The sequence below is a fragment of the Pyxicephalus adspersus genome, chromosome 5 (assembly GCF_032062135.1).
Source record: "Pyxicephalus adspersus chromosome 5, UCB_Pads_2.0, whole genome shotgun sequence".
NCBI lineage: Eukaryota > Metazoa > Chordata > Amphibia > Anura > Pyxicephalidae > Pyxicephalus > Pyxicephalus adspersus.
The window spans coordinates 52,138,679-52,165,331 of NC_092862.1; the positions used below are offsets into that span (position 1 = coordinate 52,138,679).

At 37.1% G+C, this 26,653-nt stretch overlaps 1 protein-coding gene across 2 annotated transcripts in view; it reads right to left on the minus strand.

The window, feature by feature from the left end:
• Nucleotides 1-26,653, minus strand: part of RTTN (rotatin) — a 115,367-nt gene that overhangs the window by 44,894 nt on the left and 43,820 nt on the right. For both annotated transcript variants that reach the window (XM_072411503.1, XM_072411502.1), the window contains 10 exons: nt 26,461-26,557; nt 25,613-25,672; nt 21,717-21,908; nt 20,793-21,032; nt 18,194-18,338; nt 15,475-15,629; nt 7,768-7,987; nt 5,939-6,067; nt 3,980-4,090; nt 145-303 (listed from right to left, as the gene is read on the minus strand). In XM_072411503.1, coding sequence (XP_072267604.1) covers nt 145-303; nt 3,980-4,090; nt 5,939-6,067; nt 7,768-7,987; nt 15,475-15,629; nt 18,194-18,338; nt 20,793-21,032; nt 21,717-21,908; nt 25,613-25,672; nt 26,461-26,557 — 1,508 coding nt within the window. The remainder of the gene's footprint in view (nt 1-144; nt 304-3,979; nt 4,091-5,938; nt 6,068-7,767; nt 7,988-15,474; nt 15,630-18,193; nt 18,339-20,792; nt 21,033-21,716; nt 21,909-25,612; nt 25,673-26,460; nt 26,558-26,653) is intronic.

The window sequence follows — 26,653 nt, forward strand, 5'->3', positions numbered from 1 at the left end:
AATGGTCATACAAGATGTGGAGACCCAGATTACAGATTGGATTATTTAATTCTACATTTCAAGAAAGGACATGAGATTTATATTTTTTTTAATACTTCAATCTTGATTGTATAAAAATAAATTTTTTTAAAAGAAACAACTCACCTCTCTGCGAACTATGCTGCATTCATACTGGTCAAGAAAGATACTTATCACTGTTCCCCATAAACCTCCAGAAATGTTCCGACAACTGTCTGACAATGTAACACAACCTTCTTTAACGGATGTCAAAGCCGATCCAATTCCCAGGCTAGTGAACCTTACCTGCAACAAATATTTTAAAATATATAAAAAGAGTGATACATTTGTATGAAAATATTTAAGACTAAAAAAAGAGAGCAAAGGTAAAATACATACACAGCAACTGTTCTAGATATCAAACGATTCGTAATTTTGTTTAGCCTGTCTTACTTTGTTTTTCAGGGGCACCTACCAGACAGCATAACCAATTGCCACATTCCCCAAAACCTCTCAACAAGCCACACTTTAAAAGAGGTCTAAGACCCACCCTGACTGGTCACCCTCCTATTGGGTGTTACTTCCCCCTCCTCCTAGATTGTAAGCTCTTCTGGGCAGGGTCCTCTCCTCCTGTGTCACTGTCTGTATCTGTTTGTCATTTGAAACCCTATTAAATGTTCAGCGCTGCATAACTTGTTGGTGATATATAAATCCTGTTTAATAATAATACCAAATATTAATCCCTGTACATTTCCATGACTTCTATAAAACCACATAAGAAAGTAAACCCAATAATGACCCAAAGAAAAATACACAACTTCAATCCCACAGAGCAGTCGATCCGTCTGGAGGGCTCTTCCATCGGGTCCCACGTTGTCCTGGCATTTGTCTTCAGGCCGGCGCCCCAGGCATTATCATCTTCTCTTTGTTCTCCTTCATATGTCACACGAGGCGCAAGATCGGGTGACGTAGATGGGAACTTGTCGATCTTACTGCGCTTGCACGAGATTGGCAATTTCTTTCCCTTTTGACGAAAAGGCTTTTTCTGCGCATGCCTGAGCATCTCCCGGAAGGAGCAGCCAAGAGCCTCCCAGGATGCATGACGTAGGTATCCTGGGAGGCTATCGAGAATTAAAAGGGCGGTGCTGCATTTCAAATGCTTGGCTGAAAACCCCTTGCTTGCAATGACAGCCTGTAGTCTTGAACTCATGGACATCACCAGATGCTGGGTTTAATCCTTTTTAATGCTCTGCCAGGCCTTTACTGCAGCAGTTTTCAGTTGCTGTTTGTTTGTGGGCCTTTCTGTCTGAAGTTTAGTCTTCAACAAGTGAAATGCATGCTCAATTGGGTTCAGATCAGGTGACTGACTTGGCCATTCAAGAATATTCCAATTCTTTGCTTTATTAAACTCCTGGGTTGCTTTTGCTGTATATGTTGGGTCATTGTCCTGTATTATAAAACGTCCCTAATAAATTTGACTGCATTTAGCTGGATTTGAGCAGACAGTATGTCTCTAAACACCTCAGAATTCAATCGGCTGCTTCTGTCTTGTGTCACATCATCGATAAACACTAGTGTCCCAGTGCCACTAGTAGCCATGCACGCCCAAGCCATCACACTGCCTCCGCCATGTTTTACAGATGATGTGGTATGCTTTGGATCATGAGCTGTTCCATGCCTTCTCCATACTTTTTTCTTGCCATCATTCTGGTAAAGGTTGATCTTGGTTTCATCTGTCCAAAGAATGTTTATCCAGAACTGTGCTGGCTTTTTTAGATGTTTTTGAGCAAAGCCCAATCTAGCCTTTTTATTCTTAAAAGCTTATGAGTGGCTTGCACCTTGAAGTGCACCCTCTGTATTTACTTTCATGCGGTCTTCTCTTTATGTTAGACTTGGATATCGATACGCGTACTTCCTGGAGAGTGTTGTTCACTTGGTTGGCTGTTGTGAAGGGGTTTGTTGTCTTCTGTCGATGTCCGAGTCTTTAGGCGTTGCAGAGTTCACCAGTGCTTTGTTTCTTTCTCATGATGTAGCAAACTATAGATTTTGCCCCTCCTGATATTGTAGTAATTTCCCAGATGTGTTTTTTCTGTTTTTGCTTAAGGATGGCTTGTTTCATCTGCAAAAATCTTACACATACAAGCACCCCCCTCAAATCAACTCAAGGCCTTTTGTATGCTTAATTGGTAATGACATAGCGAAGGAATTGCCCCATACCAGCCCATGAAATAGCCTTTGAATCAATTGTCCAATTACTTTTGAGCCCCTGAAATGAAGTGACTGTGTAAAAAAAAGGCTTTAGTTCCTCACATTTATATGCAATCTTTTTGTTCAACCCACTGAATGACAGCTGAAAGTCTGCAGTTCAACTGCATCTGAGTTGTTTCATTTAAAATTAATTGTGGTAATGTACAGAGCCAAAATTAGAAAAAAGTTGTCTCTGCCCAAATATTTATGGACCTAATTGTACAAATCTTCATCAGATATACATAGCCCCGCTGGAAGGGGTCAAAGTATACCAACCAACTATCCATCTTTGAAAGAACTTTATCCTCATAGAAAATTTAAATCAAATTCCTTAAAATATCATTAAATATCACTACGAATAACATTCAAACTGACCTTTAGTAAATATAAACCTTAATATTTTGCTTGGTTATTCAACAATTTAATTGGAGAGAGCGTACCTTTAAGTTCATTAAGCTATTTAATACTGAGAAATTTAAAAGCAGATGTTCACTGTAGCTGATCCTACTGTGAAAGGTCAGAAACAAGTCAATGACATTTAATTACCAAGTAAATTAAAGATACATTCTGTATTCTGTACTGGCTCCTTGTTCTTGTGTTCAGTTCCCATGGGCATAACAGAGAAGAAGAGTACACACATCAGAGACCCATCACATCATTTATTTAAAAAAGGAGTAACACATCTGCAGATAACACAGTGAATGTAATGGGCTTAAAAAGAACACACTGGACTTTAGTTAGGCAAGTATTTTTTTTTCATCTCTTACGGGTGATAAAAAAAAATCACACAATATAGTGTTCCAATATCCAGCCATATTGTGAACCTTCTGATTTAGTTGTTGTCCTCAATTTCAAATGCTAAAAAGGTTTTTGTTTGCATAATTCTACCAATAAAAAAAGTCTTTGTTAATAAAGCAAATACATGATGTTTTGCTGTGAGGCTGAATCAAAACAGAGAATTTAATGAAAACCTTGCACTTGTTAGCCTGCTATCATAAATAGATTACACCGATAAAAAGTACAGTTTAATGTACTTGTGTTTAAGGCACAATTCAAATTTTTTTTAAGGTTTTAAAACCAAAAGGCAAACATGAAAGACACAATATATTTTCAGCACAAATATTTAATACATGCACAATTACCAAAGTTTTATTGATTTTTAAATGTTGCAAGTATAGAAAAATGCCTGTTGACCATGCCAGACATGGCGTTCTTAATTTCTTATGCCCTATGCACATTGAATTCATCAGTCCAATTCTCTCGTCGGACTACAAGACATCTTTCCTTTATATTATGGAGAAGAAAAGGGTGTTATGTAGTCCAACAAAAAAGACTGGGTTAGGGACCCCGACAACAATGCACATAAAACAGAAACATTGTGCTGTCATGCACGTAAAACAGAAACACTGTGCTGTCATCCCAAAAAGGAAGTTAGGAGCACAGTGATTTTCAGGTAGGTCAATAAGTATTTGAGTGGAGAGTGTTTTTAAAAAGAGGGAACTGTGCAATCAATAGAGAAATGTACTGAGTACATATTAACCTAAAAGCAATCATCTGATTCAATCCCATTTATGTTTAAAATACCTATAACTTTATTACCTGAAAAAATATAATATCATATTTCAGTGGACGTAACACTGTTGGTGTAAAAAGTAGTACTGATAATAAATAAGAATAGACAGACAGGAAAACAAAATAATGATGTTATTATAATGGCTAGGGTATGTGCACTAACCTCTGGGTCTCTGTCTACCCACAACGGGATTAACCATTCCAAACCCAGCCGTGGTATGACCTGTTCTTCAGTACCATGATCATATGGTAAGGACCAAAGATGCACCCAGTCCTGAACAAACACAAAATAGAAAAATATTTAGAAAAATCTATTTGGATTGAGAGTATAGGTAGAAACAATGCAAGGCTACCGTTGAGAAGATTTTAAACAATTTCCTGGCCCGAAGAACCAAAAAGGAAGTAAAGCATAATATTCAGACAGTAATGACAACCTGAGTTGCCAACCTATCAACATATATGTGTATGAGTTGTGGAGGACCACACAAACTCCTGATGAACAGATGGAGGGCAAATGAACTTGCAGGAATATTTTCATTATTGATGGAGTAAATATAAATCTAGATGATACTAAATTATTTTATACCATACAACAGTTTGTGGCTGACTAACACAGTGACAGAACTGTGATTGGTTGGACATTGAGTTTGCTTTCCCTTATTCAAAGCACTACACAAGGTTATCCACTCCCATCCTTAAGCTCATAGCAACCATCATCCATTTAGCAGCTTTACAAAACTCCTAGTTGTAGACTATATATAGAAAACAATGTACAATTATGATTGTGTATCTGAATGACTGGGGTACTTGTCTATCTAATGCACTTGATATAATTACTACTTTGGAAAAGTCTGTGATCTTTCTTTTGTTTATTTTCATTTCCAGATCCCTTGTGACACCTATAACATTGAAAATATAACATTCAGTTTTGGTCCAAATTACCGCTAAAAGTGTGGGGCTATGTGTCAGGTAAACTGAATGAAAAGACATTCCAAAACTCTTCTTCATTCAATGCCACTTACAAACCTAAATACATTATTGAATATATACTTAAATCTTTTGAATACAGTAATGCATAAATGGGAATGGTCAACACCTTGCAGGTCATTAAATATGGGTGTTATGCTTGCCCCAGTTTTAATTTGTATTATATTGCTTTGCAGTTTTCACACATAAATCATTGTAGAAACCCTGAAGTACATGGGTACCTTTGAAACATTCCAACCCACTGCTTAGCCCATTCTCTAGGTTTTGCCTTTTGATGATTAAGAAAGTTATGTTTAAAAAAATAAAAATGCATCTGAATTTGAATGCATTATAAAAACTTGCACAAAAGAAAAAGAGTAACCAGACAGATGTTGGTTCTTGTTTTCAACAATAAAACAGCAGCTGGAACAAGATAAGGTTTGAATAGCCAACAAAAGGTTCTTTTATTTACAGCACCAATTAATGGGCCACCGCGTCATTTTGTGTAGTTAAAAAACTGACAGTGTACAAACAATCTACTTTAGCTGCCAGGATATGTATTGTAATGTGAAGTCACCTGTATGTTCATCACTTCAGCTAAGGATTTGCATCTGCTACATTCATGAACTTAAAATAATCCAGAAAGCACATATTATATAAAAGATATTTTACATAACATGCCAAATAATAACGCAGTATAAAAAAGGAAGCCCAAAGATGGGAGAAACAAAAGAAAGCTGCAAAACATTAAAAAAAAGCAAAGGATGCCATAAGGAGGAATTAATTGGTATTTTGCTTCAGTGCCTCAAAGGAGATACAGTTTCAAACAGCCATCTGCACATAATCAGATAGGTAGAAAAGAGATTTTAACGGATAAAGATATTTGAAACCAAGTCGCTGAACCATTGCTGCCAACATACTAAATTCGTCAGCACAAGGTATATATATATATATATATATATATATATATATATATATATATATATATATATATATATATATATATATATAAAACTGTCTAGCAAGGGGGAAAAACTCTACTAAGAAGTCTCATGAAAAATAGTTGGAAAGAAAGTAACATTTATGTTTCTGGCATCACAAGGATGCCTTTTGCTACACATTCTAGCTCACAAAGAGCACCATTTCCATCTCTCACCGTGTTCCTGGCTTGAGCTGTCATCTCATGGGACAAGTGAAGCAAGCACAATACTGTGCTCTTCGTGACACCTTTCCCCATATAGGAAAAAGCATTTCCTCCCCATTCCACATAAAACGATGAAATGATCTGATAAGAGAAGAAAAAAACAATTTCATGGTAGCTTGACTTTTACGAGTGTTCATAGAATAAAGTAAAACATCACAATATACTTAGAGCTATGTATTTTTCAATATAGTCTCGTTTACAGTAATGATACCAGATTTTGTTGTTAGAAACAACTCTTCCTACTATGGGACACAAAAATAATGAAATGTGTCTGAAATAATATGCTAGATATTTTTTTTTATCATCTAGGGTTCATATAATCAGCTGTGTAATTCTAGATGTAAAATGTGGGCAGACACATTTCAAATGAAAATAAGTTATGCTTTAACTTGTAATAGAGAGCACATTTCTTTTTTTTCTTTTAAAATGTCTCATATAAATACACATACATACACAGAAGTTGCCACTTTGGGAGCCTAGTTCTTGGTCATATGATCCAGTGTGAGATTTATTTTCTTTTGCTAGCCACAGGCTCATTTTTATAGGCAGACCATGTATTAAAAATGGGTAGGCCAAACCTTTGATGCCCTGGATATTGTTTACTGTTACTAAAGCACACATTTTACAACTGTAGCTTTATAGCTGTATGTTGGCGGTGCTTCAGAAAAATGGAGCCTCTCTGTAGTTGCCAGTCACCTCATTCTAGGAATTAGGTTATAAGAGGTGCTTTCGCTAATCCTTATCCAGTAAGTTGTTTCCTCCCCACAAAAGTAATTTTAAACTGTAAACAGAACAATTCTATTTTCACCATGAATATGCCTTATTTCTACACTATAGTACTGTACAAGAGATTGTAGCAACCGTAGAAAACACAAAACATTGCACTGTTTTGTGATGGTTACTAAAAAGTTTGGTCAGAATACAGTGGTACTTTGGCTATTGAGTGACCCTGCTAACGATTTTTTTCAGCTAACAAAATTTTTTCCCAACTGTTTACGGGACTTGGCTAACGAATGGTCAAAAAAAATAAGGCTTCCCTGCTGCTTGTGTGCAGGACGAAGGCTTGATGGGGGGGAGGGGGCTGTTTGCATGACTTGCAGAAGAAGCATTTTGGTAAACACAGCTTGTGGTAAACCACAGAGGTTGTGATGATGTTAAGAGTTTGACTCTTCTGCAAACTTTTGTAACTCTTTAATGACCCAGACAAACTGCAGTTGTTTCTTTTTGCATATCAAAGCACAGCTTGCTCCAGAAGTTAATGAATGTCCAGGCTCTATAATTTTTTTTGGTTTTTGCTTTGTTTGTGATACTCTCACAGTGAGGTTTTTTTTACAGTTACTGACACCACACTGCCTAATAATATGTTCGGACAAAGATCTGTCCTAAGTGTGTGTAGAATCCAGAACAAATTAATGATTCTCCATAGAAACCCATGGGAAATCACGTTTCGGCTAACAAATGTGATTCTGGAACGAATTATCCTTGTTAACCGAGGGTATCACTGTACAGGAGCACTAGACAGTTGGGACATAATACAAAGAAGAAAATTTCGATGTACTAAGGTAGTGAACATTAAAGGGGGGCAGTAGAAAGTTGACAGAATTATAGGGGTGACTGGATTCCCATGGCAACAGCAACCGGGAACACTACATTTGTCATATGTTGCCCTACCCACTTTTTGACTACCCACCTACAGCTTCTCATCCAGCTTAAACACATTCTGATGAGAACAGTGAAAATTAATTGATCAACTGTAATTTTGGTCATTAATGATCTTTTACCTCAAGAAGGCTGGTCAGTAATTTCACACAGATGGTGACTGGCTCTGTTGTAGGACAATGTGAGCTCCATCCTGGCAGTGATGTGACATGGACCATGCCTCTTAGAGTTCTGGCTAAAGATGGAAGTCCATAGAAATGAGGAGCATCGGACACTTTCAAACAGTCAAGCAAACGCAGGGCTAGTTGTGTTCTGATTGCTCCAGCGAGGGCCATGCACTTCCTGTCAAACAAAGTTTACAAGCTTATGAGGTAGACACTGGAAAAAAACTGGAGGGCCATAATAAGCAGATAAATGATTTAAGGGCTGACGATGAGAAAAATAAATATAGAAATATAGAGCTGGTGCTCTCCGTAGCTGAGCAGATCTAATTGGCTTCTATAGTCAACCACTTCTCATCTAATCTGTTTCTTTTTTAAAAATGGTTTGTGAATCAGCCATTTACCACATAATCTCAAATATAAAACAAAGCAAATATAAAATGGGGGTACTTTTCTGAATTTAAAAAAATGAAAATAAAAACTTTGACCCATGTATAAACCTACGGCACAAGTGCAGTAATCATTTCTAACATTCAAAACAATTAATACATATTTATCAATATAATGCCAATAAAATAACATGAATAAAATGAACATGAATTAAGTGACAGGTGACAGTGTAAAGGACTGGTGTGACTAGGGTTAGGGCAAAAGTTACAGCCTGTCATTGACACCCCCCACACAAAGACCATTTGATAGGCTTGGGACCCTACTATCCATAAAAACGGTCCTCTGAAATGAGGTTTGCCAATGAAAGATTGGTTCAAAAAGACAGTAGAACTTAAACAGCGGCAGGGGTTATCTTTAAGAACAAAGCCTCATTCCCAATTTTTTTTTTTACCAGTGTTGTGGGAGTCTACAAGTAGAATTTAAAATGAAAATTAAATTTTTAAGCACCCTTTAACTTTCATGTCAAAAAAATCTCAGCTTATACTTATATGATATGGTATATGATATATAGTTATACATATATGGTATGCTGGATCAGCTTTGTGATATTGTTGGGAAACAAACAATATGGGGGAGTTTAGATACTTAAAGTCAAAAATCTGTTTAAAAAAAATGAATAGCCCATTATTAGATAAAATGACAAGCCCAAGCTTTTTGCTGCAAAATTCTTCTTTAATCCAGAGACCTCCTAAGCAGTACTTTTTATGCACCTAGATTTCCCAAGCAATGGCCAGTGTAATTCAATCCATTTCCTTCAAACCCAGACTGTCCTGCTGGAGTCTCTGACTAAACAGTGACAGAAGCAGTGACAGAGTTCAGCTCTTCTATACAGGGAATAAAATGTGATAATATAGAATATGATTTTTTTCATTCATTTTTGTTTTTTTCGACACTACATAGTGTTGAAGCTTTAAAAGCAAATATTAATGATATTAGTAGTGACATGACTATGGACTTAAATATAATAAATAATATATATAATTAAAAACTGTAGAATAATAATAATATAATATACAACATGAAGGTGGAAATATTACTGGTACTTCTTCCCTAGGCATTCTTAATCTCTTTAAAGAGTAATGGCTAAAAGTGAATGCATACTGCATGTTACATTGGACATTCACTGAAATTCTACTCTGTAGCATTCTTCCAAGAAATGACTATAAGCATGTTATACATCGTTAAACAAGCATTAATAGCTGTCCTTCAAGAACTGTTTGACATAAAATAAGTAAATAATCAACCAGTCAGACTAAATTTATCCTGATTTATTTTTTTCCACAAACACAAAAATATATATTTTTAATTAGAATTCAAATCTTGACACAAAGAAAACACAAAAATACTAAACAAAAATGTATCTTTTTATTGGTCTATGAAGAGATCAGTATTCAAGCCAGTTTCCTGGCAACAAACAAATCAGGTGCCAAATTTGTAATGTCTGTTATAAAACAAATTATGCAGTTGGCATAACTTCCATCTTTGTCAATACACAGCCTCTCTTAGTGTGATACAATTGCAGGTTTGAAAAGACCTCTTCCTGTGACCTTCCACTACTGACAATTTACTCTTCTGTTCCAAACACAATACATGAATTATAGACAATCGATCAAAATACAGAGTTAATGGTACCTGGCAAGTACTGGAATTCTAATCCACATTTAGAGCTGGGGAACTTGAAATAAAAAGTGCCTGGAAAAATTACAACAAAATACATAAAGAAAATCTAATTAATGGGCCTACTCTTTTATCCTCATAAACATCTTGATAACTATATCACTGAAAAGACAGCTCTAAGAGGACTGTAAGGTTGTCGTTGTGCAATCCAGCAGAATTTGGCCTGATTGAATGACAACAATTAGGCCTATGGCTACCTTTAGGCAAGAACAGTCACCCATAGGTAATCATTTATATTGGATTGTTTTTTCCTGTCCTAATATACATCCAAAATACCTAGAACATAAGAAAACGTTCAAGAATGAGCTATTTGCTATCTATTCAATCTTGATAGAAAACAATTTGAATGTTCTGTATGTCTGGCTGCCATCTGTCAATTAAAGCAAAACTACATGATTTATCATATAAAATTTGTAGCAATTTATACCCAAATCCTACTAGAATGGATATTTGCTTCATCTATAGTCAGGCTTACTTGTAAGGATCTCATAATGATGCTCATTTTACCAGGACTATGCTGTAACCCTGCTACCAATAGGAAGCCAAGCAATGTCTAGTTGCATTACAAGTAATTACACGAAATGATTGCAGCTTATGGCTACAAATATGCTTATTGTAGGCAAACACATTTGTTCCAATATCTATGCTAGATTTCAAAGAAGAATTACTGGTGTGCAACGGGATATCCACATGTACATTTCACAAGCCTGTAGTCCCTGTCATTAGGTTGTATTTAGAAGATCAAAGCACATTTCGCCCTAATCTTGAATTTACTATAATGGTACTAAAGCAGTAGCTTCCTGCAAATGTCTATACATACTGAAAAAGATGATAGCCCAGATACATAACTATATTACATACTGCTGTGCCGGTTGTCAGCTGAAATCCACTAATCAGATGATCTAACAGTCTGAAGAAATATTTCCTTGCTGAATACAATTTTTTTTCCAAAGCAATATGTGCATTTTCCATCTTGCCTTGTGTTTTTAGCTAATCATTAAACCAATGGTATGACCATTACCAAACCCCTGGCTTATTGCCAGCAAGCTCAAGCAAAGAAATTGACAATTAGATATTTCCTATTTCTCCTAATCATGCCATTTCCACAAAAGCCTTCTTCCATTTCTGACACCATGGAACAGCTTCTATTCAACCACAAACCCGTCCAATCTACCCAATTCAGAATAATCAAATGAAAAGCATATTACAATCTACTGATACCTGGCAGCGGCTGTGTTGGATCATAAGAAGTGTGACATGTGTCATGAAAATTTCATATACAGAGCAGAGATCTCCTTAAGCACCTTTGGTAATCAGCTATCCAGCTTTAAAATATTGTGTTTTTAATAAAAGTACAGGGAGCAGCTTTCCATGCTAAAGACTGAATACTGATGAGGAAGAAGTGAATACATATCACTAGTTCTGGCAGCATGACAAACTGCTAGAAACATTAAAGGATTGGAGTGAAAATACAGGAATCATAGATATTTTATATATGTGAAAGTAGTGGAGGATTGTTATCTGTGAAATATTGGAAACTAAGCATGTGCCTTGATAAATTTAACATATGGGAAAAATAGAATATAATAAATAATATTATTATTAATAATAATAATAAAAATATACAATGGAAAATAAAAGTAAAACATTGTGCTTTCCAATTAGAAAGTCCAGAACTAACTTGACTTGTCAACTAATGCTGATCACTGTAAATCTTCATATGCAACCTAACTACTAGAAGAGGGGTAGGTGTCCTTTATCCAACTAACTCAGCTGCGTGCTGACATATTTTCTGCTATTTATGTGCTTACAGACAGGCAGTATCCAGGTATCTGAAATCCTGAAGAGCCTTACACTCACTATCTGACAGATACAAAAGGGTAAATATAAAATATATATAAGAAATACTTTGAACTCAGATGAGAAAAAAGCCTTTAACTTTTGTAAATTTTTTTTTTTTTTAACATTTAACTTTTTGTTTTGGTGCAATGCTGAACAAATGATCATATTGTCCCTTTAAAATGTACATTGATTAAATTAATATAACAGACATACAAATATACACCAGCTAATAGACAATCAGTAGCGACAGAAGAAGGTATGCAAGCACAGAAAATATTTAAATTACAGAAAGGGTCATACCTTGCAGAGATAAAGATAATATTTACAGTTATAAATAGTACCAAAGTATCCATGGGCAAAGAGGTTGCTTTGGCCTGCAGATATCTGTAAGGGTATATATGTGATATGCCACTTATTGCTTTTTGTGGAGGGAGGGGGGGGATCTGGTGTAAATGTAAAAGGTTTTCCCAACCCTAATAAAATTTTGGCCTGTCTCAAAAGGTATGGAATTGAATTTAGCACCACTGTTGTTACATTTAGTGAAGATCTTTTTGATTGGTATAATGCATTACAGCTGGCAGCATGGTGGATCACAGTTTCGCACTCTGGCCTTGCAGCGCTAGGTCCTGGGTTTGAATCGCAGCCAGGACACTGTCTGCATAGTGTGCATGTCCCACATGCTTCAGGAATCAGGTATTTTGACTGTTCCATGCTTCTTCCAGGTCAGTAATGCAGGAATACAAAGCATAAGCTACCGGTAGACAACAAAGCAAAGTTAATTTAAGTAAACGTCAGCAGGCAGGACCATGTAGGACCATGTACCAAGTTTTATAAACCTCATCTTCTCTTGATGTCCTTACATTTTCAAAGGTAATTTGGTGTGTAGGCCAGTCGGAGAGCAACACCCTGACTTTGTATTTACCAAAAGATTTAGAACTTATTATACATTATTATTTTATGTTTGTTTTATATTACAACCTATTAGGCAGTATGCATCTTTCATTATGTTTCTATTTTATTGCTTGTATGTATTAAACTAACAACAGGTATCACTGCACTTTGTGGAGAAATGTGAAAAGTGGCTTATGTGGTCAGTGTGGATTTGTATGTTGCCTACCTTGGTATTGGGGATGCTACATGTTTAATATTTAAATAGTTGCAGTCTAGAGTGGATAAGGACTTTCTAAGGCACAAAAGAGAAAAATCTACACTCTTTTCTGTGTAGCTGAACTCCCTAAATAAATGCAGAAGCAAAGAAATAAAGTAATGGACCTTTTAGGTTCTATGCGGATAGATGAACTTAATTTTTGATACCGCATTCATTAAAAGGTTAATTACCATTAGAAAACATATCAACCATGAAAATTCCCATTAAGAATGAAGTGAAAACGAGAACAGCCGGTATCCATGCGAAGCTATTTTATCATTAGATTTGCTGTTAGCCAATATTGCTCTGCAGAAACAGATATGTCTTAGACTCCTTAGCAGTATGCATTCAACTATTAAAGCTAAGAGGATTAATTATTCTACACTGTAATAACCAACAATTAGCTCTTTATTTCTAATAAAGTTTTTTTGGCTTTCATATTTCTATACATAACTTAATAATGTCCTGGATAATGAACAAAATAGTCTAGTGAAAAATGGAATCATTAACATGCCTATAATGAGCTGCAGGAAGGGAATGTCAGAAAGAAGATAAAAGTGCTAAAACACAATGCATAAACCAACACAGGAAAACTCAACAAAAGTTGTCAATACACGCTGACCGGCCACTTTATTAGATACACCTATTTAACTAATTGTTGCTGAAAAGATCTAATCAACCAATCACATGGCAGCAACTCAATGCATTTAGACATGTAGACATAGTCACGATAACCTGCTAAGGGTAAAACCAAGCAACAGAATGTGAAAGAAATGTAACTTAAGTAACTTTGAATGTGGGATGGTGGACTTGTCAGAGTATTTAAAAAACTGCTGATCTGTTCGGACATTTATTTACAACCAGGGAAAATATCAATATTTTAGAGGAGAATGGCCAGACTCTTCACTTGTTACCACAACAGAGGTATGAACTAGATGGGCTACAGAAACAGCTGCAGGCCAAACTGGGTGCCATCCCTGTCACCTGAAAACAGGTTCCTGAGGTTACAGTTTGCACAGGCTTACTCATATTGGACAAAAGAAATTTGGAAAAACATTGCCTGGTATGAGGCTCAAATTTTGCTGAAACATTTGGATAGTAGAATAAGAATTTTGTGTAAAAAATTTAAGAGGACAGATCCATTCTACCTTGTATCAAGGGTTCAGGCTGGTGGAGGTTGTGAATTGGTCTGGGAGATATTTTTGTAACACACTATGAGCCCATTAATACCAGCTGAGCATAGACACAGCCTACCCTAATAATGTTGCTGAATATGTCTATTCAAAAAATTTCCAGCTGGTTTCCAGAACATAACAACCAGTTCAATATACTCAAATGCCACCCACAGTTACAGATCTCATTCCAATAGAACACCATTGCGATATCCACTGTATATCCACAACAAAGATGTGCAGCTGAATAATCCGCAGCAATTGCTTCATGCCATTAGGTTAAATTGGGCCAAAATCCCTTAGAAATGTTTTCTTCACCTTACAGAAGATATGCATCAAACAGCTAAGGCAGTTATGAAAGCAAATGGTGGAGGGTGGGCAGCAATATTAGGAATTTGTACCTAAAAAAGGGGCCACTGAAAGTGCATATCTACTACTAGCTTGCCTTCTAGAAAGCCCACAAAGCTCCTTTAAATTTCAAAGTACGTACAGACTTTTTTTAACGTTCATGTATAATTCTGCAAATTCTTACTCTACACAAGTTGTATCCAAAACTCTTATTGGAATGTTAACACACTTTGGTAACCATGTAATGGTACTAACTAAACTTACTATCATTTATCCCTGGGAATTTTATTAGGTATTTAAATGCAAAATTGATTAGTTAAGTTAAAGCCCAACGCAGAAAGGTTAGGTCCATGAGTTTAAATTCATGATGGTTTCCACTGGTTGGTGGTCTTGATCCTGATGCTATAGCATCAGTACTATATACATGTAAAAACACAGTATTAAGAAATAGAGAAATGGATCATAACCTCCAGCAGAGTCAAACATGTAGCAGGAGACCAGAATACCCAAATACTAAAACAATTAAGTAAGTGATTCTAAGCCAATGTGGGGAACAGGTGATGCTGGATCAGCTTTACCTTGCAACAAGGAACAACGTTGGACAGGACTTGACTGGTGGGTTTAGGGAAGTATATCTTGCTTTTGAGGGTATCGAAAAAATAACCTTGTGGGCAAATTTTGATTTTTGCCCAGAAAGGAGCATAAAAAGCCCTGGCAGAAAAGGCAGTTTACAACAGTCTAGAACTCTTGATCATAATTACACATTCCTAATTATATTTTCAAGTCTCATAATTGAAGCATAAACATACATTGGACAAAAAAAAATAAAATAAAAAAAAAGTGTATGGTAAGTTTTAATCTTGACATTAAATATTGTTTAAATGTACTGCTTGGATAAAACCAAATAAGTAAAGAAAATGCTCCAATATTAATAGTACATAAATCAACAGAAAAAGACAAACGTCCTTAAAGCCCAAATTGACTAATCCAGTGTAGTCAAAATCTGTACTTAAAATGCAAGTTGGCACTTACCGATCAGTAACTGAAGCTAAACAGAGCATTAGTGTGTTAAAAAACACCATCAGCTCTTTCTGCAGATGCTGCCTCACAGCTGCTTGTGTATCATCCACGTCCTTTTTGGCCGTTTGCTCTTTCTGGATGATTAGATCTAGTAGTGGACTTGGGCTCTGAAAAGCAACAGAAAATTGGAATTTTTATCCCGGTGATCCACTCGTTGAGGCATATATTGTGACTGGCATAAGTGGTCCATTTAAAATCTCTCAAATAAATAAATATAAATTATATATATATATATATATATATATATATATATATATATATATATATATATATTATACATATACACACACACACACACACACACACACACACACATATATAGACACACCTAATTACTTTATTTGACAAAGGATTTGATATTCTGTTCTACCATTTTTGTGATCTACCTCTCTCCCATGATGCATGACCACCTCAGCAATATTATTATTCCCTATTTTGATTTTCCATTATCTTGTGTTGACTCTCTGCTCAGCATACAATAATAAAAAAACATTTCAAATAATAAAAAAAAACATTCAGATAAAAACAAAGGGCTCTATTTCTAAAACAGGGAATCTGACATTCCCTTAAACCATTGGTCAAACATGACCGATCGCAGAGCCCTGACTTACCCTTCCCTGCTGTTTACCAGCAGCCATGCTGTACAGCTATAGGGATGCTGGGAATGTCTTTCGTCAGACAACACCAGGAACTTTGTGTCCAAGGCTCATGTAAACAGTAGGGAGTGGGGAGGGAGGCAGAGAGGGCAGTCTGAGGTGACTAGTGCAGTTCAGGCTCTGGGTTCAATTACCGAGATACCTTTGTACAGATAAGCAGTTTTTTTCTTGTGCAGCAAGTCATTCTCCTATGAAAGGTGAACTGTAGCTTTCCTGTCACAATAGTATTGTAGTGCAATGTCTGTGCAATGTTCTGCCATTCAATGCCTCATTAGCTCCAGTCACTTCTGTGTAGTATACTCGGTTTATATATATATATATATATATATATATATATATATATATATATATATATATATATATATATAAATAAATGTATGTTTAGCATTTTTATTGTTGGTGGATCATTTTGACTTGGTCATTTTAAAAGTAGCTCGCAAACCAAAAAAGTGTGGGCACCCCTGGTGTACAGTATTTTATTGCAGCAGCTTGTGATTACTTGTATTTTTGTAAGTATATTGGACATTTTTCCTGACCAAGTTTTCCTTAAACACCAAGTAACAGCAAATAATAGATCATTATTACAATGATTTATTATAAATCAAAACAAATAGACATCAAGCAACAAGGAACCACACAAATCACATTTTTTCCCTTGGTTTGGAAAACAATATTTGTTATTCAGAAAGAGAGCCAAACTTTTACAGCTGCACAATTAGAACTGCATTTATAATGTTGCTATTCATCATTATTTGGACTTGGTATCAGTTAAAAGTTGTAAAAAAAAGGTTCTCTCACTTGAAAGGTAAACAAGCAAAAATAAAAAATACTAATGCTTTATTTAAAAACTATTGTAACCAATGCAATAAAAGCCCATTTCGGCAGGATCCAAAGTGGTAGTATGTTTTCCATAATGCTAATGAGTAAATGAATCACATTGTAAACTGATGTCAGCAAGCTTAGAATATAAGCTGAAATCGGAAGAAGCCAGGTTGGGCAATTTTGGACTATACAGACTTTTAGAACTATATGTAAAATTGGACTAAAAGATATAGAATGGAAATGCCACTAAACAGGGCTGTTTTGAGGGCTTTAAGTGACCCAGTCAACAGACTACTAATTTTGGTGGCAATGTTTCCATGAGAATTTATGTGCAATAACATCCATTGGACATACTATCTACCTGTAGAAGTCAGTTGTGCAGAAATCCAAAAGCCCTGTAACTGCTGCCATCTTGAATGAAAAGACAACACCCACAGCAGAGCAGTGATTAGAGTGAAGCTTTATAGTATTTACCTTTGCTCCTTCTCAGGCTGCTACATAAGGGGAGAAGGGGCTGGGCAAGCAAACACAATCTGAAATTCCTAGAACAGTAGAAGTCTATGACGTAAGGAAGGATGGCGCTAGGTAATAGAAACTGTTTGGAGTGTCAATTCCCTGGAAAGGCTCATAGCCAGTCAGTAAAAAACAGGACAACACGCTACAAGCATGCATTAAAACTCTTGATTTTTCTGAGATTTAACCAGCCTTCATTCAAGTTGATAACAGGGTCCTTTTAAATGCATTTGGAAATTAACTAGCGTACATAACTGATATTTCACTTTTAGTTTTAACAAAGAGAAAGGAAACAATATTTAGAATGATATGACATATTATAGCAGAAGAAGAAGACAGCTATACTGAAGATACAGATTTCCCAGTACTGCATTAGCACATAAATGCAAGGCAGGATAGAGCTATTACAAATACTCAAGATGAATAGTTCATTGTGCCAGCAACCAAATAATGTTTCCTGATTATCATACAATGTCACTCCTGCTGCTGTGTTTGCTTTTTTTATGGAGACCCAGAGCATTGTAAGAGACAGATTCAGTGCTCCCACCAGAATTGCTTTGGCAGGTGAACAAAATAAATGTATACCCTTTACAGCTAAATTATCTTTATTGGCCATGGATGTTAATGCTGCATCATCTGTCAGAAGTGGCAATTGCAACACTCTAAGGTACTATTCTTACTTGTTTAAGTAGCATCTCCAGTATCCATTGGAGATCTTGTGAATCTGAGCTTCTACTCTGTTCTCTCAGGATCTTGTTTAGGAAACTTATCACATCTGCCAGGAGCTTTTCATCTTCAGCACATGCTGGTTGAACCAGCAAAAACCTACAGAGGAGAAAGAACAAACATTAACCTTTCTTGTGCTCGGGGCAACACAAGCTGCAGTAGCAGTGCTTCTATCTATAGATTTAGAGCATTTAACAAAGAAAAATGTATGTTTCAAAGTAAACTATATTCTGTATATTAAAAGACAAAGATATTTAACACTTTAGTTGAAGTCAAAGACTTTTTTTTTTTCATTTTAGCAATTCTTTTTCTAATAAGCTTGCCTTATCCTTTATGTTATTAAATTGAAATCATGAAGCATGGTTTTTTCACTTCGGGTGTGCTAGAGAGAATTCCTTCAACCTACTGAGGGTTTTGTATAATTTCTCCCAGTGCCATGTGACTTTATCACATTACAAACTTGAGCCCCTGAAGCAATAGGGTCCCCTTGGCTAAATTCATTGAGGTAGGAAGTGGGACAATCAAGTAATGTGAATGGATTATAAAGCCCCTTTTTTATATATATATTTTTGAAGGGTCTTTATGAGCTCAATTTTGGTGCTTTGACTTTGGCTTTATAGGAGTGGCAAAATTAGTCTATAACCTACGGAATTTAAAATGAGTTTCCAAAAGTAAAACAAAAAACACTGTAAGGAAACTACTAAAAGTGTTCTAATATACTGAAAATCACCAAGCCTATGTTAACCTACAGTGCTCTGAGAATCCTCCCTCATGTAGAAAGATCTTATTAAACAAAGGCCTGTGTATATGTATGCAAAAATAACAGCTTGAAATGTATGAATTATGAAGTAAAAACACAACTAAAGTAAAAATGCAAACAAAATTATAGGTTTCTTAGATTATCTATTTCCAGTTCCAGTAACAAAAGTGATGTTAAAATGTATTATTGTGGTTTTTAGGGGAATTATATTAACTTAAAATAAAAAGGTATAAAATAGCCAGTAGTATATGCAGGAGCCCACAGTCTGCCATCCTCTTCCCCAGCTAGGCCAATTTTCTGGCCTGTTCTGGTCAGAAAAAACTCTGCCCTATTCTGCCTGCCACACAATCTTACTGGATTTTTTGGGAGTCTGTCATAAAAGATGGGGAGAATTTTTAAGGTGGGATGGAGTGAGCAAGCTTCAACGGGAAATCAGAAGTGTCCATGATTTAGGTTTGGTGATTGAGTTGAAAGATGCTGTAGGTATGTATAGAACCATTTTCAGGGTTGAAGAATGGATTCCAGGGTTTTGCTCCAGAGATGATCATTTTTTGTTTCTCTGGGATCGATTTAAACCAGTTTCCATGCATTTTTTATGTGCTTTATTTTGGACACACAGGAATAATTTTTTTCATGTGCTTAGATAGCGAAAAAAAAGCCGGTAACATTGCAGAGTACATGCATCTTCTACATCAGTGATCCCCAACCACCGAGCCGCGGACTGGTGCCAGTCTGTGACTGGTGAGTTGGGGGCTGCAAATGACAGGAGGCAGAAGCGCCAGCAACAGTTGCACCAGCAGCCCTCTTTACACTGATCAAAAGCTAGTGACAGTGTGACAGCAGAAGCACAACCAGCGGGAGTGCGGCCGGATCTCCTCACACTGCTTACAAAGGGGCTGCTGAGAATAGCAGGGCAATGTATGTAAGGCTTACACTTCTCTAGCATTCTCAGTATCCCTGCCAGCTGACAGCACATCAGCTTTCTTACACTACTCTGATATTCTCAGCTTATGTGCTGACAGGAGGCCGAGCTGCTCAGAAAAGCAGAGTAGTGTAAACTGTACATATACCGGGCTGCAGGAAAATTTTATTCTATGTTATTGGGCCCTGCTGTCAGAAAGGTTGGGGACCACAGGTTTAAATATTCTGGTTCATTCCTAGTGGGAATGGCAAATCCCAGGGAAATTTGAGAATCAAACCAACCACACTAAAGTTTACAAGAAAACAGTTGTACACATCCCACAGTTTGCTTTGTTGGGGGTGGGGGTGGGGGGCAGGGGAGAGAGGCAATGTTAAATGTTTGGGGACATACTGAAATGCACAAATATACATAGGCTTCTTTAATACACACATCTACAGCTTTTCAAACTAGATTTCCTTGCATTTTCATAATGGTTTAACCATTAAAGGATTCTAAAGCAAGAAAGTCAAGGGCAAAGCAGACATCATCATTTTACCATACTACAGCCTACAGAAAGTTAACATTTTAATAAGCGAAAATAGAAAATGAGCAGAAAATTGCCATTAACTAGAAAAACATAATACATTAAAGTCACCTGAGGTTTGCATTCATTCTGGTTGAAAACATATTTCACCTTGTGTTAAAATAATTTACTGCACAAATTAGGTGAGCCCAAGTAGATGATTTAGTCCAAAAGCAATCTTACTGTTGCCTGAATCTCAAATTAAATACTCTAAAAGGCTGAAATCCTTTTTGCCGCTGTATTCATCATGCACATGTATGAATATTTTAGTTGTATCAGAGATATTAGAATCTGTGCACGGCTTCTCACCTGCTCAGTGCAGTATGCCAAGGCAAACACTTCAAGGCAGACATGTTATAGTCAGTGAGGCAGTTTAGAACCAGTCTGTCATTTAGGAGATAAAAATTCATCCTAGCAACAGCAGAGCGCACTTCCCCATGAGACACAGCCTGAACGATATAACTCAGGCAATCTTGCAGTCCAGTGGCTGAGTGTGTCATCTTCAATGTCAGAACTTCTTCTGAGGATAACTTTAATGTCTCTAAAAAACTTCAGAGAGGGAAAAACAGAGTCTCAATCTGAAAATGGAATGCACCCACACGCAGAAACAACAATATAGCCCTAGCAAACATGTGTAGATGTTTGTAATACTAATGTGTAAAGACAAACTCTAGGGAAGAGAATAACATCCCTTAAAGCACAGCTTGTAATAACTTTTATATTCTCAAAAAAATTGTGACCTGTCAATTGTAAGCTTTTCTACAAAATACCAGGAACAGCCTAGCATGCACACTAAATGCAACTTCTCTTATATTGTTTGCATGTTGACTATTGGATTCCCTTGCCTAGGCATTTAGTGACTCAAAGTACTGGAACAGAGGTCCAGCATGATAGCCAGCCTAAATATTTTTAGGAGAGGGCAGCAATAGCAAATATCATAACAGGTTCCCTTTAAGAGAACAAACTCCTAAAAACTCAAATGGTAAAGAGAGGTTCCTTACACTAAAATGTCTGCAAGGATTTGTTTTAATGTAGCAATATGGATAGTTCTTTTGGTTAGCCTGTCCTATTTAGTTTGACAATGTTGTACAATGGGACAGTGTGCATTTTTTGTCTACATTTTGTCAACGATAACATAAAAACATAACCAACAGACATGCAAGTGTAGAGTATCTGCAAAAATTCACTGTGACAAAAAGTCTAACCAACTCTATGTAAGGAATGACAACTTACTCTTTAGTCTCATGGTGTTCCTTGTCTACGCTTGACAAGAGGTTATCAATCCCTTGGTACCAAGACAAATTCCAAGCCATCCGAAGCATGTCTGCTACTGGCTTTGTCGTTATCCATTCCGAGGATAAAGGAGAGGACATAGTGTATGGACTCACTGCATGATAAGTGCTAGCACTGACAGGAAGGTTAAATCTGAAATAAAGGTAACCATATAACATAATTCTAGGAAGATTAAACAGAGTGCATGAGCTTATTATAAATATCTCTGAAGGGTTGACATACACAGGTTATATGTGGCTGAACTACCTAAACATTTTCATTAATCTCATTTCTTAGATCTAATCCCTTTTGGACCTCATAGACCACTAAATTCATAATTTTAAATCCTGCGGACCATTTATATGAATGTACCCCCCATTCTTGAGAAATTGGGGTTCAGGTGCTAGAAGACTCCAGCAATGAGTAACGGTAGATTTTTTTGATGGGCAGAGTTCTTGTATGTTCTGACAATTGCCAAAATTTTAGGGGGTGCTAGTCACAGGTGTCCCCCACTTGAACCTACATTTTCAGTTTTGTACATCTCCCCGTTCCAAAGAAACTGGGGTTCAAAGTAGGGAAGGGTACAGGGTAGTGTAGTATGACATTTCTAGTTTTCTGACAGGTAGGTATAAAATTTGGGGTTCACGTTTCCTTGCTATGTAAGTCACCTCGAGGGTCCATAATTTGTATGTGTAATTTCTGGCTTCTAGACACACTTACTTTTAAAACAGCAACCCTGATGTTCAATTTTAACTATTTTTTATATGACCCTTATATTTTGAAAGTTGTTAAAGGTGGGGTACTGCTAGTTATGAGGGTCCCCTTTGTACCCTGAACATTTCAGGTCGGTAGGACATACTGTTCAGGAGAAATGGAGGTTTGTACTGGGAGAGATGTAAGGCTGCAGAACATGACATGCTGCATTCGTACACAAACAAAGCTGTAAAACTTTCCTAACTATGACGTCATTGTACACGCCCCCTGGTAGATTTATTTCAGGAGTAGAATCCCTCTCCTCCGCAGTGTCTACGGGAAGAAGGGGATCCCCCACCAGGGATTTCCTGTCGGCGGCAGAAGGGAGCCACAACAAGGAGGCTGAGGAACCGCATGTGGCTCCGGATCCGCTGTTTGATGACTTCCGATCTAAACCATTTCACTAACCAAAAGACTACTGATATTTAGATAGGGTGGATGTCTGTTAGAAGAGCTCAATTTTGTGCTGTGTTTCTATTGAGGATATTTTCTCTCACTTCCTGTCCTTGTGGTGGGGTGTAAAACGGAAGTGAAATTACCCAAAAAGGAAAAACGGACAACAACCTTGAAAAAGGGTGATCTCTCTGCATTTCAATGAAAAAGGGTTTATTTCTGTATATGTCTTCTTATCTCTGTGAATGCCATCACTACGGCAGAAAGTGAGCTAGGTTCTCCTTAACCTCTCTAGCGGTTCATTTATTTCTGGTTTTATATGTCTTAAAGCAGTACATTGTTTTTCATGAAAATTTATTTTACAGCATATTGTAATAGTATGAGTATAATAAAGTTTGAAACACAAAATCATGTAAAAATAATAAATTGAATACACTGAAAAAATTTATATATATATATTTTTTTTTAAATTGAAAAAAATGAATAAATATTATACTCATACTATTTTAATATACTGTAAAATAAATGTTCTTGAAAACAATATACTGCTTTTACACTTAATAAAAGCCAATGTATTGCATTCAATACAGTGATTTTGTATTGAATACAATACAAATGGAGTTTGAATTTCACGCCCTGCCGGCAACGTACACACGAACCAATGTCACCGGGAACTCCCCTGGTGACTCATCGCGTGCAGAAGACGCCGAAGGAAGAAGACAGGGAACGGCGCAGGATGCCGGTGGATGAGGTAAGGCTGTATTTACTATTACTTTCTATAGGTTTACCTACCCCAAGTGTGAATGGAGATTACCCCTTTCAGCAACTTTTTTCTACCTCGAGTCACACTAGGGGTTACCGCTGGGAAGGTTAATGGGGACCCAGAAAAACATAAAAACCCAAGAAACATTCTAATTCTTTCCCTTTTAAAAAAGCTTTTACTGAATCTCTTTTTAGAAGGATCCAAAATTCTTTTATGCAATTTTAATAACATTTCCTGACATTTGTCTTCATCTTATATTATGGTATACACCTGCATATCAGGGATTCACTAAAGTTTTAGAGAAACAAGTCAATCAGGCTTGACAGCATTTCACAAAAGTGGCATACCAACATGTTGCAGGCCATAGGGGAAGAATAGCTTTTGGGGGACCTGATCAGTGATGATTACAGTAAGATCTGCAAGGTACAAGATTGCAAAGGTGCAAGTTATAAGGCTCTAAATCAGGGGTCAACAAACTCCAGCCTTTAGGCCAGATCCGGCCTAGCCGGTAGTTCGTTCCGACCTAACGCCCCCTGGCCGATCCGGCCTAATGACAGGGGGCGTTAGGAACTACCAGAGCAGGAGCTCCGCAGCTGCCTCCTTGCTGTTTGCTCCCCTATTTGCCGTGGCCGGCGTTGATATTCCGCCAGCACGGTAAATAGGGGAGGCTCCCTTAAGGGAAATCGCTCTCCTCCGGTGGCAAACTCCTTGTTGGCAATAACAGAAGTCAGACGTTTCTTGTGGTTGGCCACCAGGTTTGCACACATGTCAGGAGGGATTTTGTGCCACTCCTCTTTGCAGATCCTCTCCAAGTCAGTAAGGTTTCGAGGCCGAGGGTACAAAGGGGACCCTCATAACTAGCAGTACCCCACCTTTAACAACTTTCAAAATATAAGGGTCATATTATAAAAAATAGTTAAAATTGAACATCAGGGTTGCTGTTTTAAAAGTAAGTGTGTCTAGCTCCCTCCAGATTTTCCATGGGATTAAGGTCTGGAGACTGGCTAGGCCACTCCAGGACCTTCATGTGCTTCTTCTTGAGCCACTCCTTTGTTGTCTTGGCCGTGTGTTTTGGGTCATTGTCATGCTGGGATACCCATCAACGTCCCATTTTCAATGCCCTGGCTGAGGGAAGGAGGTGCTCACATGGCCCCGTCCATTGTCCCTTCAATGCGGTGAAGGTGTGCTGTCCCCTTAGCAGAAAAACACCCCAAAGCCTAATGTGTCCACCTTCATGTTTGACGGTGGGGATGGTGTTCTTGGGGTCATAGACAGCATTCCTCCTCCTCCAAACACAGCGAGTTGAGCTGATGCCAAAGAGCTTAATTTTGGTCTCATCTGACCACAACACTTTCACCCAGTTCTCCTCTGGATCATTCCAAACTTCAGACGGGCCGGTACATGTGCTATCAAACTGCAGACGGGCAGGTCCATGTGCTATCTTGAGAAGGGGGACCTTGCGGGCTCTGCAAGATTTCAGGCCATCACAGCGCAGTGTGTTACCAATTGTTTTCTTGGTGACTCTGGTCCAAGCTGCCCTGAGGTCATTAACAAGTTCCCCGCTGTGTAGCTTCATCACCGTTCTCATGGTCATTGCAACTCCACCAGGGGAGATTTTGCATGGAGCCGACTAAGAAAGATTGACAGTCCCTTCATGATTCTTCCATTTGCAAATTATCGCGCCAACTGTTGTCACCTTCTCACCAAGCTGGTTAGCAAAAGTCTTGTAGTCCAGTCCAGCCTTGTGTAGGTCCACAATCTTGTCCCCGACAGCCTTGGAGAGCTCTTTGGTCTTGGCCATTGTGGCTAGTTTGTAATCTCTTTGTCATTTCTTTGTCAGATGGCAAACGTACAAAATCAGCAGGGAAGCAAATACTTCTTTCCCTCACTGTATGCAGAAAGTATTTGTTAAAAAAAAAAAAAAAAAAAAAAAAAAAACTATACTTACCTTCTAGATACTGTTACAGGCAAGCTGAATGGAGGTGTGCTACTGGATGTAGTTTGTGACCTGCACATGACAAATTGTATATACAAAAATATAAATAAATAAATCACACACTATTTTAGAACTCATCTATGCACACAACCATTTTTTTAAATTTATTTTTCCAAATAAAATTCTAAGGCCCCGTAATATACAATGAATAATGGCACAGTGGCATGAAAGGAAGGAAACTAACACCAAAACCGGTGACATTCACCATTCCACAGCAATGGGAAGCAGAAACTGAAATCCCCTAGTGAGTACAATAGAAGATATCAGTGGTATTTACAAAGCTCCCCAAGCAGCAAACAAATCAGGATGTTAATGTATCTTATTAAACTAGCATATATGATCATGTCTACACAGGATGAAAAGTTTATACAGGTTTGTTTAATCATCTGGTTAATCAATCAACTACTGTCTCATCCCTTAATCAGTTGAACAACCAAAAAGCACGAATGGGACTTTTAAAGGCAGTAATAATAATGTAATGTGCAGTATGAATAATGTAATTTATTACTGCCTTAAAAGTCGCATTCTAGCTTTTTGGTTGTTTATGCTCAGAATGAAAAGTTTCCAGACATTTACAGGTGTGGACATAATCCATTGACAGGCATAATGACAGGCTCATATAGTATGTTGTTTATTAACAGTGTACCTCAATATTTTGAAAGAATATTAGTAGAGGTAAGACACAATATAGATATAGATCCCACATATAAAATTGTAAAAAAAAAAAAAAAAAGCTGAATAAGACATCTGACAGCTATACAGTCTGTCTAAAATCTGTTTCAACCAAATAATACTCTTACCATGTGTCTATTCTTGATATATTATCAAAAAGAAGCAGACACAGTACCGCTCCAGCTTCATTTACAATGCAACTATCATTTTGCAAATGCAGGGACACTAGAAAAAGAACAAACATATAGTCACTGTTTTCACAAATATGACTGAATCCACAGATGGATACATTCAGCATACATTTCATTTTAAAGTAAATCT